Genomic DNA, 15686 nt, shown 5'->3' on the forward strand with positions numbered 1-15686 from the left:
GGACAATTGCTTAATGTGTCATGAGGGATAAATTCAAAGACTGCTATAATGCTACACTGGCATTAAGGCACTGGCAAGTAGCACTACAGCCATCTTGCTGGTCACCTCCACATACAAATGCTGCAGTCCTGGGGTGCAGCTAATGTAAGTTAGCCAAGTGCTTTGCCCAAAGGCTTTTCAACATCATTGAAATAGAGTGGTGGAGTGATTCAAAGCTAAACTCTACATCACTCTTTTGGAGTTATACAACAGGAATGGATGATCTGTTTACACATTCATTGTAGTCTGTGGCAGGAGGGGAACTACATGTTCGACAGCAGGTATATGCTGTGAAGCTGCAGGCATGATTGAGAGGTCATATGTATTTAAATGCGTGTGTGCATGCCAGCATGCTAGTGTGTGTGTGTGTGTGTGTGTGTGTGTGTGTGTGTGTGTGTGTGTGTGTGTGTGTGTGTGTGTGTGTGTGTCCAAGGGCATAAGTGGGACAGTACGGGGTTATATCTGTGTATTATATGACCGTCCTGATGAATGTGTGTTGGAAAGTGTATGTGTGAATGAGCATGTGTGTGTGTGTGTGTGTGTGTGTGTGTGTGTGTGTGTGTATGTGTATGTGTGTGTGTGTGTGTGTAGAGCATGAATGGGACAGTATGGGGTTATATCTGCATGTGTGACTGTCCTAACGTATGAATGTGTGTCAGAACATGTATGTGTGAGCAAGTAAGTGTGTGTGTGTGTGTGTGTGTGTGTGTGTGTGTGTGTGTGTGTGTGTGTGTGTGTGTGTGTGTGTGTGTGTGTGTGTGTGTGTGCCTGCATGTGTCTGTCTGTGTCTCTGGGTGTATTTGTAGTTGTCTGCACTAGGGAAATAGATAACACAGTTGTCACAGCTGAGTTGTGTTTGATTCAGAGTCATACATTTACATTGCTAATGACAGTGCAACTCTTTCATGTCTCCAAATCACTTATCACCATAGAGCTACTAAAGCTCAGTGGAAAAGCACTAGTATAACTGTGGTGTTTTTCTCTTGGAATACTTCCCAGAGTATAATGTAGTAATGCCACAGAGATTAAATAAATAATTATACTTAATATTATTAAGTTGGTTGATTTGGGAAGAAAGGTGTGAATCAAACTAGTAATGTGGAAAAGTACTGCATTGAGAAGTTTTATGTGTTTAACTTTTGATTATGTACTGCCTCCAAACAAAATTTATACTGACTTTAAATAAAGCTTTGATCACGCAGTTTTATTTGCTGTGTTGCCAGAGGTACATAAAATTTAATGAGGCAAAGCTAAGGCTGCATCAGTAAGATATAATCTGACAGGAACAGGGCATTTATATGCTGTGTTCTTGTGGTCACTAACATCAGCTTAAACATCATACACTGTGGTACAACTCTAAGCATTTTAAGCAAACTGAAAACCCACAGACTAAACGTAGTTGAATTAAAAAAAAGCTTGCGGTTTTTAAAGCTTGAAAAGTTAACAGATCATTGTATTTTTTGATGGCAGCTTGCATTGTTATCATTTATACAACTTGATTTAAAACATTGTGAGCCTTCCTGCTACTATACATTATTCCTTAATAGCACTGCATGATAAAGAAAGTACAGATCCTTCTAAAAGCAATTGCTAACACATTGAATGTTCCAAAGAAGTCACCCTGATGAGCTGTAACACCTGCTCAATCCTTTAGTTAATAAAAATAAATCATTAAGCATTACCATTCTTAATGTTGTGTTTTCCTCTTCCAACATTTAGCTGTATGGATTGCAGTAGTGTTGTGATAATTTGGATGTTTAAGCATTCTGCAGTGTTCTCACACTAGATAATATCACTCATTTTTCTTAATGGTGTTTAGGTGGATGTTTTCTCTTTTGGAATAGTCCTTTGTGAAATATTGGGAAGAATTCCAGCTGACCCAGAAATTCTACCCAGGACCCGGGTACGTATACTCCAGTATTTGTCTTTGTGAGTATAAAAGATGGACAGAGTGGCACATTTGCACACATAATGTGCTAAGTGCAAACCTTGGCCACTGTCTGTGTCTGTGCTATCTCATGTGTGCACAACATTGTGCATATGAACCTATAGTATGTTGTTTGAATTTTCTGTTGTGAAAGTAGTTTGTTTTGTGATGAGCAACTGTGAGATAATGCAAAAGTGGTCAAAAAATTGTATTTTGGACATTGCATGGAGAATTTGTCTTCCTTTTTCTGTGAGGGCAACCACAAAGCATTCTATAGCTATGCCAAGAATCTCAATGGCAACATCCAGATCTGTTCTGAGTTACAGCACAACGGCATGAAAATTACAGAACCAACTGATATTGCCAACATCCTGACAGATCGGTTCAGTGCTAACTTTACCCCCCTCTCACCCCCTAAAGGGCCCATATCTATACAGGAAGAATGCAGAGTCCCTGTAATCACATCTATCCAGGTAAAAGCTGGACTCTCTAAAACCAAAAACACAGCATCCATGGGACTGGGCAACATCCCAGGCTGTGTTTTACATGAACTTCAGAACAAACTGAATCCCTACCTAAGCACCATGTTCAGTCATAGTCTCACATCAGGCTTGTGCCCACTGAATGGAGCACAGCAACAGTTATCCCACTCCACAAAGGGGGAGCCACCACTGATCCTGGGAACTAACTCCCTATTAGCCTGATGAGCCTGGTCTGCAAGGCCATGGAATGTATCATAATGGAACTCATAAACAAAGACATTGGAACCCTCCAAACACTGGACCCCACCCAGTTCGGGTTTGTGAAAGGCAGATCATGCCTTCTGAACCTGATTGACTTCTTTGAGGCAGTCACCAAAGCCGTAGATGAGGGTAAGGTGGTTCACTCAGCCTATCTTGACCTCGCCAAGGCTTTCGATACCATCCCCATTTTGGAATTATAGCTAAACTCACTAAACTAGGTATAAATCCCTACATCACAAGATGGGTTGCCAACTGGTTCACTGACAGAACCCAGACTGTAACGGTTGCAGACTCCAAATTTAACTTCAAACCAGTGACAAGTGGAGTACCACAAGGTTCAGTCCTGGGACCTCTCCTGTTTGGTATCTACTTCTCTGAAGTACAGGCTAACACAGAAGGCCTCTGGCTAGCGAAGTTTGCAGATGACTGCAAACTAAGAGCCATAGTCGAGTCCCCAAATGGTGTGGACATCCTACAGAAGTGCCTCACTGAGACAGATGCCTGGTGTCAGAGGCATGACCTCAAGCTCAATGCCAAAAATTGCAATGTCATCCCCTTTGGTAAAAACTCTGTATCCATGAACTACCACATAAATGTCAGTCTACTTAACACCAAATGTGTGATAAGAGACCTTGGGACCCAGGTGGACAGTAGTCTCTCCTTTGATAGCATCACCACAGTAGTCAGGAAATCCTTTTGTGTGGCACACCTCATCACAAAAGGGTTCTCATCCAGGAAAAAAGAGGTCATTGTTCCCCTCTATTCGGCACTCATTAGACCCATTATAGAGTACAACGCCCCTTTTAGAATGTACCTCACAAGACATCTGCAACAGCTGGAAAGGCCACAGAAGTACCACACAAAGAGGATTACTGGCCTCAAACAGATGCTCTACACTGACCATCTCAAAAAACTTCAGCTTTACTCTGTAGCATACCACCTACTCCGAGCAGATCTCTGCCTAATGCATAAAGCTATGTTAAACCCAGAGTTGTTGGACATGCTACACCTTAAGAAATCCCAATCCCTATGAGCTACACACTCTAGGGATCTAAACCTTGTCACCACAATAAACAGGACATGCTAGAGGGATAGACTCCTGCCCCAGAGACTTCCTATACTCTGGAAAAAGCTACCCATCTATGTCAGGCAAAGTTCCTCATTAGCACTCTTCAAGAAAAATCTTGATGAGTGGATGGGAAATAGGAAATACACCCCGGGGATCACTTCTTTGGCTCTGCTCGACAAGGTTACAGGAAATTAACTTTCTTGGGTGGCATAAGCCAGGGGACCTTATTGGCTAGGCTTACTTAAGCCCTTGGACCGATAGCCTAGTACCTATCTATGACTCTAGGTACAGTGAGCTTGGAGATGAGTAGAGGTGGTCTAGAGATCAAGTCGGCATGGGTTGAGGAGGTTTACATTCCTCAGTGAAAACATTTTTTGTTTTTGTTCAGAAAAGAAATTTGAACAAATAAATGTCCTTGAACCTTCTGTTTTAAAGGAGGAGTGACATAACTAAAGCATTATTGTAGTGATCTGCCATAATAAATAAAGTAAATAATAAACAGATAATAAATACTGAATGTCTACGTCTGCTTCGTAGTAACAAAGAAAAAGGAATCTGTGATGTACTACTAATACTGGTTTATTCCTGACTTCTTCTGGGTGGTGTTAATGTTAGTATGTCAGCATAGCATTAAAAGGCAGACACTAATATTTAGACTATGACTGGAGAAGCATTAATCTGCAGCCAGGATATGTGAACCAACCCAAAATGAAGAACATGTTTGTATATGCTCAAGTAAGGTTTCAGATTAACCTGTTTGTGATGACAATAAAGGTACTACACTTCCTTTAACGTTTTTGGTGGAGTGCAGAAAGGCAAACTGAGCTACAACTTCAAGCCAGGGTGGGAAGGTCCTTACGAAGAATTTGAGGGCCAAATATTGAATGTTATGACACAAAGATCAGGAAGTGATACAGATCTTTTAGATATCATAACACTTCACAAATGTGTCCACACAAAAGGCAGTTAAGTTAAATAAATATTAAACATTGGTTATTACCTTTTTACATTATACTGCTATTAGGAGAGCTCTAAAACTGAAAAAAAAGTTACTTTGGAAATTTTCTAATGATTTAATTTCACAAACATATTACAATTATTTGGACTAAAATAATCCACCAAAAATACTGGATTTTTGAATGGATATAACTAAATTATGAAAGAAGGAAGTGGCCATATGTCCTTGGGAAAAGGTCACCATACAGATGTCTCAATGCACGTTTGTCTTGTATAAGCAGCATTACAATGTCATCATTAATGTACTAGTAAAAAGTAATTCAGCCATAATTCACGCGGTAGCAGTGCCTTAAAGTAATCAATCTGCTGCACTTCCATGAACTGTATTCTGACCCCCCCCCCCCCACATTATGAAACAGCAGTCTTCCATAAAATGTAAAGCTGATTTTAAAAAAAAAAAAGTAGAGATGATTTTTCATACAGGATGCACTGTTTTTATGTTACAGTACAGTGATATTACTGTGAGATAGTTGCCTTGGCTTTACCTGTGTTAAGAATCCTTGTTAGTTTTCATTCAATGTTATTATTCTCAGTAACTCCAGATCTGAAGTAGGCAGACTTCATTTGTCTGCAACCTGTGGGTATCGGATCCAATATCAGATCCGAGCCGGCAGTTCAAAAGCTTTAGGATCCGAGCTCCTAGCTCCTCCCTCTACCCATAACCCCTTGCCAAGCCCTGACTGACCTCAGATTTTCGTTTGCCGCGTTCAAGTAGCCAACGGATTTCACGAGCTCCTGGTAGCAAGTATTTCATTCGGTTATTCTGACAGAAAAATATTTTTCTTTTAAACTTTTTTAGTTGAAAGTGTGTGTTTAGGCTTTTACTCCTCCCTTTAGCTTAACTTTTCTCAGGTTTTGCGTAGTTTTTTGTCTTGTGTGTGTGTGTGTGTGTGTGTGTGTGTGTGTTAGTTTAGGCCTGTTAGGGTGTACTATGGCAGAGGCACCTAAGGCTATATTCTCAAAATGTACCGAGTGTGGCCACAAGCTTTCTCCAGCTGATGGCCACACTCGGTGCGTTAAATGTCTGGGGGTTGAACACCTGTCATCTGGTTGTACCATATGTGCAGGGTTCAACCCCCGGGCCTTAAGAGAGCGGAGGTCGAAGTTGGTTCTGGCGGGACTTCTCCCTCCAGAATCGGCTTCGGCCTCTGCCTCTGCTAGTCAGCAGCCCTCCCCGGGTGCTGCAGTCTCCCTTCCCCCGGCAGGGACTCAACCTCCCACCAAAAAGCCGGAGGATAGGGAGACCAGGAGAGAGAAAGAAAGACACAAGGAGAGGCACCACAAACAGCGGGCCGAAACCTCTGTCTCGGCCCCCCCATCTAAGAGGGCCTCTCCTGTGGCTTCTTGCTCTCCTCATTCTCATCTCCACTCTCCCCGGTTCTCTTCTGGACCCAAGGAGATGGAGACTGGTCCTGCTTCGAGGTCACCGAGGCGGCATTCTAGGTCCGCCTCGGTGGCCTCATCTAGGTCCACCTTCTCTATGTCTGAAGCGGATATGGACTGGATGATGAGGCGTTTCATCCAGGCCCAGATGCAGATGGGAGTGCTCCTGGCCCCCCCCATCCGGGAGGGGCCTCGACCCCATGTTTTGTCCCCATAGCTCCTTTTCCAACCCGACTCCCGGGTTCGGAGCTGTCAGAGCCGGGCAGAGTTGGATCCGGGGGTGGTTCGGATCCAATTGGTGGTCGGCGCACCTTGGATCCGATCCATCCCTTGAGTGCTTCGGGTACTTCAGACCCGACCTCTCGGAGCCGGGGGCCGAGCCTCGGATCCGAGGGAGCTGGTGTGTCTTCGGCTCCATCCAGGTCGGAGCGCACCGGTCTCTCGGATCCGACAGTCTCGGCGCCGGCTCTGATCCATGCGTCGGATCCGAGTGGGGGTCGGCTCTCGGGGCTTAGAGAGATCGGCTCCCCCTCGGCCTTCGACGTGGTGGAAAGGACGCTGTTGAGGACCTCCGGACCCCCGGTCCCTGCCGCAGCTCCACCCCGCACTCCCTCGCAGCTGGGCCAGGATCCCATCAGCCGGTCCCAGGGACAGCCCGCCTCAATGTCCCAAGTAGTTCCCTTGGAACATCTGGGTGCTGGCGAGGACTCCTCGGACAGTCCCCCTGAGGAAGTGCCTCGCAAGCGCAAGTGTAAGAGGAGGCACGTGGACTCCCCTGAGTCCATCACTGAAGACACAGACTTGGATGAAGGGGAGGGCTCCCCAAGATCACCCCCAGAGGATGTCTCATTTGGAGACATCATGGAAATGTTAAGGATCGGGGGGGGTGGTCTGCCCCCAAGGCCTCCTCAGACGAGTCTGTGTTCTTGGAGGCATTTGAGGCGGGCCCATCTACCTCTTGGGTGTCCCCTCCTGCTGATCCTCTGGTGGACCTTATTTCCACCAGAGCGTGGAAGGACCCGTACACCATTGAGCCAGTTCCGAAACGCCCGGATCGTATACTTAGTCCCCCTGCAGACCGCACTCATTGGAGTAAGGGACCCCCAGTAGATGCCATGATGATGGCTGCAGCCACAAAGAGGGAGTTAGCTCAGGAGAGTCCCTCTATGCATCCCCCGAGCAAAGAGTCCTGCTCGATGGATCGCATTGGGAAGCGAGTCTTTAGTTCAGCAACCTTCTCTTTGAGAGCGCTGAACTACATGGCACATGTCATAAGGATGCAACGAGACCTGATTAAAGAGTACGCTGCATCCCCCCCAGAGTCCATGTCGGCGGAGGACAAACACGTGTACTCCACCCGTATGGCCACTCTCAGAGCGGTTTCAAATACTTCTATGCGGCTACTTTCTCACGCAACTGAGGGAGCCGCTAGAGCTAGCGGAGCGGGCCTCGTCATGAGGCGTCAGGCCTGGCTCCGCCACTGTGACTTCGCAGAGCCCTTCAAAGCGACCTTCGCAAATGCCCCCTTCGATGGTTCTGCCCTTTTTGGCAAAACAGTCCGGGAAACGCTGGTCCAGAGTGAAAAGGACGGGAAGACGCTGTCTGCCGTCGGAGTCCGCTTCTCAGCTCCCCAGAGGTCCTTCTCAAAGAACCAAAAGGGACAAAAGAAGATGTGGTTCCAGAAATCGCAGCAATCCCAACCTGCTCCGGACAACCAGTCCTTCCGTGGCAGAGGAGGACAGGGAGGTCGCCGTCCTAGAGGCAGAGGGGCTCCTAGGAACTTTGGGTCCAGAGAACCTTTCTCTGACAGACCCATGCAGCAAACCTGAAGGGTTGCCCGGCCGCCCATCTCTGGAGGCGGTCAGGGGGCAGTTTTCGAAGCACCTGACAACATGGGAGTCAATCACGTCAGATCGTTGGGTGCTTTGGGTGATATCCAGAGGCTATTCAATCCCCTTTCACAAAATACCCAGATTCCGAAGCCTCCCCGATGTACCACCCGATCAAAGGGAGGGAGCAGCTATCTAGATCGCGCAGCTGCTAACAAAAAGAGCCATTCAGCGCATCCCCCGAGATCAGACTGGATCAGGGTTTTACTCCAGGTTCTTCTTGGTGCCAAAGAAGACGGGGGACTTAAGACCGATTCTAGATCTGTCACAACTGAACCTGTTGGTAACCAAGCAAAAATTCCGGCTGGTCACCTTACAATCTATCCTACCCCTTTTGCAGGAGAATGACTGGATGTGCTCTATAGACCTCAAGGAAGCGTACTACCACATTCTCATGGACAGACGGTCCAGGAGGTTCCTTCGCTTCCGGCTGGGAGCCAGTCACTACCAGTTCAGGGTCCTTCCCTTTGGTCTCACCTCTGCCCCCAGGGTGTTTACCAAAGTACTAGCAGTGGTAGCGGCCCACCTGAGACTCCAGGGAATTCAGGTGTTTCCTTACCTGGACGACTGGCTCCTAACGGCGTCATCAAGGCATCTGCTGTGCTCAGCCACGGACTATTTCCTTCACATGGCTCCTCGGCTGGGCATCACCATAAACAAAGAGAAGTCTTCACTGGCCCCCACACAGCTTATAGACTTTATAGGAGGAAGATTGGACACAAGAAAAATGCGGGCCTTCCTTACTACGGATCGACTGTCCAACCTGAGGTGTCATGTCACGGCCATCTTACGTCCTGCTCTGATGGCAGCTTCGGTCCTGAGGGCCCTGGGTTCAATGGCGGCAGCCATTCCGCTTCTTCTTCATGCTCGACTTCACATGCGGATTCTTCAATGGACCCTCCAGGTCCAATGGTCCCCACTCTACTTCCCTCTCAGCAGCCCGATAGCTATCAGCAAGGCATGCAGGAGCTCCCTTCTTTGGTGGCTCCAGTCAATGGATCTCCTAACAGGGAGACCTTTCTGTGCTGCGTTCCCAATAGCCACGATGACCATGGACGCTTCTCGCTTCGGGGCTTCGGGTGGGGGGGGGGCATTCAGTGAGAAAAATTGTCCAAGGCACGTGGAACAGTTCCGAGACCTCACTGCATATAAATGTCCTGGAGATGAGGGCGGTGCTATTAGCGTTGCAAGCACTACACAGCCTTCTCCCTGCAGGGACTATTGCTATCCAGATGGACAACATGTCAGTAGTCTGGTACATCAACAAACAGGGAGGAACCAAGTCCTATCCCCTTTGTCGAGAGGCCATGAGAGTCTGGGAATGGGCAATCTCCACCAATCACTTTCTTGTGGCAACGCACATTCCGGGAAGATCCAACATCCTGGCGGACAAGCTCAGTCGCACCATTCTTTCCCCTCATGAATGGTCTCTCAACACTCTAGTAGCGAAGCAGATTTTTGCCGCCTGGGGGCAACCCTGTTGCGATCTTTTTGCTTCTCCCTCAAACGCCAAATGCGACAGTTTCTTCGCTCTATTTCCCCCGTTCAGGGAATCCCCGAGAGATGCACTGGTGCATGCTTGGCCTCCCGGTCTCCTTTACGCTTACCCTCCACTGCCTCTAAAGCAGAAACTTTTGCAGAAAGCCAACAGCTTGGGGAGAAAAATGATTCTCATTGCCCCGTTCTGGCCTTGTCAACCTTGGTTCCCCTTTGTGTGGTCTCACAGAGTAAATCCTCCCTGGATTCTAGATCCGATTCCGGATCTCATCTCTCACCTTCATGGGCTTCCAACTCCGAACCTTCACACCCTGAAGTTGACAGCCTGGCTGCTCCAATTCCATCCCTGATAAGGACTCCCGGTATCTCGTCACCTGTGAAAGCCATCTTAGTGGCGGCCCATAAACCTTCCACTAGGAAGGTTTATCGAAGCAAATGGAAGAGGTTTTCTATTTGGGCAGAACTTAATAACCTTGACCCCTTTTCTGCACCACTTTCGGCGGTACTGGACTTCTTGACAGACCTTTTTCAGCAAGGAGCAAGCTCTTCCACGGTGAAAGTTCAGATGGCAGCCATTTCCCATTACCATGTGGGTCTTGACAAAACACCTCTCATGGCTGCAAAAATTTGCAAAACCTTCCTCAAAGGTGCATTTCTCTTGAGGCCTCTGGTTAAGGAAGCTATACCACCTTGGGATTATCTCTAGTTCTGCAGGCCCTAACCTCTCCTCCTTTTGAGCCTGCAGCCTCTGTGGATTTAAAATACCTTTCATGGAAAACTGCCTTCTTAGTAGCCATTACATAGGCTAGAAGGGTTTCTGAACTCCAGGCTTTGTGTGTCAAACCACCATATCTTTCCTTTTTTCCAGATAGGGTATTCCTCAGGACCAATCCTTCATTTCTACCGAAGGTCTCTTCAGAATCCAATATCAACCAATCGATTAATTTGCCAGTTTTTTTCCCCAACTATAAAAACAAAGGAGAATATAAATTACATTATTTAGATGTTCACAGGCAGCTGCGCTTCAATATTCACAGAACAGCTGGTCATAGGAAATCCGATCAACTGTTCGTCTCCTTTGCAAAATTCGCACTGGGTAAGGCAGTCTCTAAGGTTACCCTGTCGAAGTGGATTTCTAACTGTATCTTGCAGGCTTATGACACCTCAGGAAGGCCACCGCCTCAGAGAATTACAGCGCATTCTACCAGGGCAGTATCCACGTCTGCTACTTTTAAGTCTAGAGTGCCTTTGGATGATATCTGTGCAGCAGCCACTTGGACTTCATCTCATACTTTCATCTCGCATTATAAAGTGGATGTTGTTTCCAGAGGGAGAGCATCCTTTGGCTCTGCTGTGCTCCGGAACATCCTTCCATGACGGCCGCCCAAGGTTTAGGTAGCTGGGGACTCTGTCCCACAGGTTGCAGACAAATGAAGTCTGCCTACTTCAGATTAAGAAGTTATGTACTCACCATAACGTTCCATCTGAGTAGATGACTTCATTTGGATGCAGCCATCCCCCCTTCCACCCCCTTGACCTTATTAGCAATATTAGTCCTGGTTTCCCAGGAGTCTGGTTTACACGGCAAACTCAATCTGAGGTCAGTCAGGGCTTGGCAAGGGGTTATGGGTAGAGGGAGGAGCTAGGAGCTCAGATCCTAAAGCTTTTGAACTGCCGGCTCGGATCTGATATCGGATCCGATACCCACAGGTTGCATCCAAATGAAGTCACCTACTCAGATGGAACGTTATGGTGAGTACATAACTTCTTATTACCCACGCTAAGCTTCTCGGGGCTGTAATCGACTGTAGCATGAAATTCAATATTCATACCTCTCTCACTGTAAAGGTAGTCCATAAAAAACTAAGTACTCTGTATAGAAATACACAGTTTTTAACAAACACTGCTAGGGCCACTATTGCTCGCATACATCTCATCTGTACACTACTGTATGCCTCTGCAATCCTCACCAACCTTAGAAAGTCTGCCTTATCCAAACTTGAAGCCTGCTATAATAAAATTGCCAAATTCGCTACTAACTGTTCCCACAGATCACACCACTATCTTGCTCTCAAACAGTTCAAATGGCTTAAACTTACCCACCTACTACTTTACAACCAACCTACCCTGGCACATAAAATTCTACATCATCCTCAGAAAAACCCTTCACTACAAGACCTGATAACTCCTTACTCTTGTACCAGAAACCTTTACTCCACTAACAAATTTCTCCTCAAGGTAACTAAAGATAATAATGCTGCCAGTTCAATCCTCTACTCTAACACTATAGCCAAACAATGGATTTAAAAAGTCCTTAAAATCACATTTGTTGAACTCCTGGCTTTGTAACTGAGACAGCACTGACCAATACTAGAACCCTCCCTTCTGGCACTTTATCTCCTTTTCTGTACTCATCAATCACACCTTCACCCCACACTGCTCTACTCGTATTTCTTGTAATTATAGCTACCTGTATCTTCCCCTTGCTGTACCTAATGACAGCAGAAAAATGTAACATCAACTTTCTGTTGAAACTAAGATGTCTAATTGTTGAAGCTACAATATATTTTTTGACATATGTTAAATGAATGCTACTTGTAATAAATATACTGCACTGTGAATTTACATTATCAACTATTATTGTTTGTGTAAATGTTATTTGTGGAGCTTTTCTCTCAGGGCCTCCACTGAAAAAGGACTCATATCCAGTCAGACTTTCCTAGTAACCAAATGTAAAATAAATAAAATAAAATAAAATTATAAGCTAGTTTACAGAGTGAATTAATGTGCAATATAAATTAATATTGTAAATTGAAATTAATGGTATTTTATAGATATCTGTTCATGTTTGATCGTGTTTAGTGGTCTTGGATACAATTTCTTGTGTAATGTAACATGTGATATCTCAGAAATAAAATGGATAGAGGGAGAATGGCATATAGGGAAATAATGAAGGGCAAAGTTCACCTTAGGTTTGTCCTCTCAATCCCTTCTGGAAAGGGGTAGTAAGTAAAGAGATTTGTGGTAGCTAGGTCAACCCAGTCAACAATTAGTATTAGCTTATGAATGTAGTTAGACAAGGGCAAGGATTTAGTATAGGGAAGGTAGCCACAGGCAGTTGTTGGACAGTTAGAAGCAAGAGCATAGGATCATAGGAGGTTACTAGGCTATTGGCTCTGAGGCCCTTATAAGCGTAGCCAAGAGTTTAGCCCATGTTTAGACAAGTCAGCACCCTATGTCCCTGTCCAGCAGGAACACAGGTGGAAACCCAGCAGATTAGGAATAAGTAAAAAAAATGTGTTCAAATGGCAAAAATAGAAAGAATGAAAAAAAAACACAACACAAAAAAAAATGAAAAGAAGAAAAATATGTTTCAGTGAGAGTCAGAGAGAGCGAGAGTCTCTGATCATAACCAGAATGTAATGCGTTTGAGACTTAAATGTGAAGCTGGATATGTGAGGATGATTGGTTTACAGGGACCAACTAACATATAAAAAGAAATAGAGTTATGGGGTTATTTAAGGAAATTGAAACCTTGGATAGTTCAGTTGCAACAAAATTAATTTGGACCAGCAGGAGCATGAGGCATTATTCAAAAGCTATTGGGTATATAGTGTGACTTTAGTATTCCTGGGAACAAGGTATAAAGAAGTGATGCTTTTAACTTATGGATCCTGTATTTTAATTATAGATGATGTTTTAAATATGATCATATTATTGTGCAAAAATCAAACAGTATATTGTGGCAATGCATATTTTAGTTTATATTATTTCCCATCATGTACCTCACAAATAGAGTTTGCTCTGAGTTGAGGCCGGGTGATGGTCATATTTATGGGAGGTCTGGCAAGATTTATGGGAGACTGGAATATAGTTACTCATGTTAAAGAAGTGAGATGTACGTCTCGGCTCTGAAACCTCTTAGGTTAGGAAAACAAGTGGGGGGCTATTATAACATCATGGCTCATTCTGACTTTTGAACTAATATACCAGGAAGTTTGCATAGTACTTATTAATGTAGTAGATGTTAAATCTAGGCCCTAGATAGACAGCACTTTTATTACAACTGAGCATGCATTTCTGGTTAATCTGGTGAGGACCTATGCAGTTCTGATTTCTGATCTTAAATGCTTAGAATGTTTCCTAGGTAGTTTGGCATATTTAATTGTCTTTGATCTTGACTAATTTGTTAAAATACCAGTATGGTCATATGTTTGGAAGGGAAAATTAATCTCTATATGTTTATGAATGTGGTAATGAGTATTTTCAGAAATGTGATAACGAGGACAGTGGTGTAGCGCTGGTTGAATTTGATATTTCCAGAAATGTGATAATGAGGACAGTGGTGTAGCGCTGGTTGAATTTGATATTACCAGAAATGTGATAACAAGGGCAATGGTGTAGCGGTGGCTGAATCTGATGTACCACAAATGTGATCATGAGGACAGTGGTGTAGCAGTGGTTGAATTTGATATTACCAGAAATGTGATAATAAGGGCAATGGTGTAGCAGTGGTTGAATTTGATATTACCAGAAAAGTGATAATGAGGGCAATGGTGTAGCAGTGGTTGAATTTGATATTGCTTATTAATTATAGTAGTTCAGGTCTGCAAGGGAAGATGGAGGATAGGGGCAGATGAACACATATTCTTTTCTTGGAGCAGTTGTAATCGGATGGCAGATGGCAGCCTGGGCTCGAGTGCATCACATGTATGGCTTAAATTATGGATTGCAGCTCTAGAATATGCAGGGCTAGTGATTACAGCTATGCAAATGGAAATGAATAACTTCCTTAATACAACACCCTTGGCTTGGTAATGATGACATTGAAGCATCAAGACATAACCCTATGGTGAGCGGTTAGAGTAGTCAAGTATATAAAGCCTTGAGAGATATTACTTCTCAGATCAGGCAGAAGCTTAAACAAGATTGCTAAGTAATATTATATGTAAGTATAGTGAATACTACAGCTCTGCCAATTTCATGATATGCAACAAACTTTAAGAGATTTAGAATATTTGTTCTCTGCAAAGATCAAGAAGGATGTTCCCAAATATAGATCTGCTATGTTGGGTATGTGATTAGGGTGTCCTGGGTAGTTAAGAACATATTGCTTGGTGTTGTCTAAGGTTGAGTGGGTTTGAGCAGGTGCCACATTATTTTCAAACATGTGGACAAAGTATTTGATGGCATCTCCTTTTAATGATGGACTGTCACATAGCCGACTTTCAAATAACCAAGACGAAAAAAACAAAACTGCAGAAACCCAAATGGCAACTGTTTAAGAGGGTGAGTAAAGACTTGGCTGACATGCCCTGTTCTCCATTGTAGTGCAATCCTGGAGTTGGTATATTTAGTTGGGGGGGTGTGATGGGTACAGCCCTCCATATTGGTGGGGTGTGGGGAGCATAGCCACCCACCTAGGTGGTTTATACTTACCTCGGCGTTAGATTCATTAACAGTTGGCCAAGTGTTAATACTTGCCCTTGTAAAAAGTTGCTGTTTGGGTTTCTGCAATTTCATTCTTTTCATCTTGGTTGTCTGAAAGTCAGCTATGTAACGGTCGATCATTAGAAGCAGACCCATTTGATGAGGTAATTGCTAAAAAGGAAAAGAAGTTATAGAGAGATCAAGTTGATTATGCCTATGAAAAAGCATATGCTAAACCACTTTTCCACAATCCTTCGAGGTTGATTATGCTGAGTGTGACTTGGGGGGGGGGCTTATAGACATTAATTGTCAAGTTTATTCTAGGTGATAGCACTTGAGAAGGGTTTGATGTTACCCCCTTTAGATTTTCCTCCCCTATGAAGATCCAAGTTCTTGGAGAATCAGAGGGGAAGGAAAAAACAGCCCTCACTGGATAATTTACAATCTGTGCAACCCCAGGCATGGAGGGGAAGGGGAGATTGAGGAGATTTGTCAAGGCCAACAATTGGGAGTGCATTTGAGTTGGAGAACTTTGATAAACAAGTCAACAGTGCTGTTAATAGTAATGGTGATTTTAAAGTATATAATTTCAGTTATATAGATATTAACCAGGTTGTTGTTCATTTGTGGGAAAGAGTATGTTCATCGTGTTTCACTGTTGCAGTCCTAACAAATGGGTTATCTGGCTCCCG

General features: G+C 44.4%; 1 protein-coding gene across 7 annotated transcripts in view; it reads left to right on the top strand.

Moving 5' to 3' along the window:
* Window positions 1–15686, top strand: part of LOC122790699 (dual specificity testis-specific protein kinase 1-like) — a 1196153-nt gene that overhangs the window by 1124413 nt on the left and 56054 nt on the right. For all 7 annotated transcript variants that reach the window (XM_044058245.1, XM_044058246.1, XM_044058247.1 and 4 more), the window contains one exon: window positions 1859–1942. In XM_044058245.1, coding sequence (XP_043914180.1) covers window positions 1859–1942 — 84 coding nt within the window. The remainder of the gene's footprint in view (window positions 1–1858; window positions 1943–15686) is intronic.

Source organism: Protopterus annectens, chromosome 16.part0 (genome assembly GCF_019279795.1).
Source record: "Protopterus annectens isolate FY-2018-M chromosome 16.part0, PAN1.0, whole genome shotgun sequence".
Classification (NCBI taxonomy): domain Eukaryota; kingdom Metazoa; phylum Chordata; order Ceratodontiformes; family Protopteridae; genus Protopterus; species Protopterus annectens.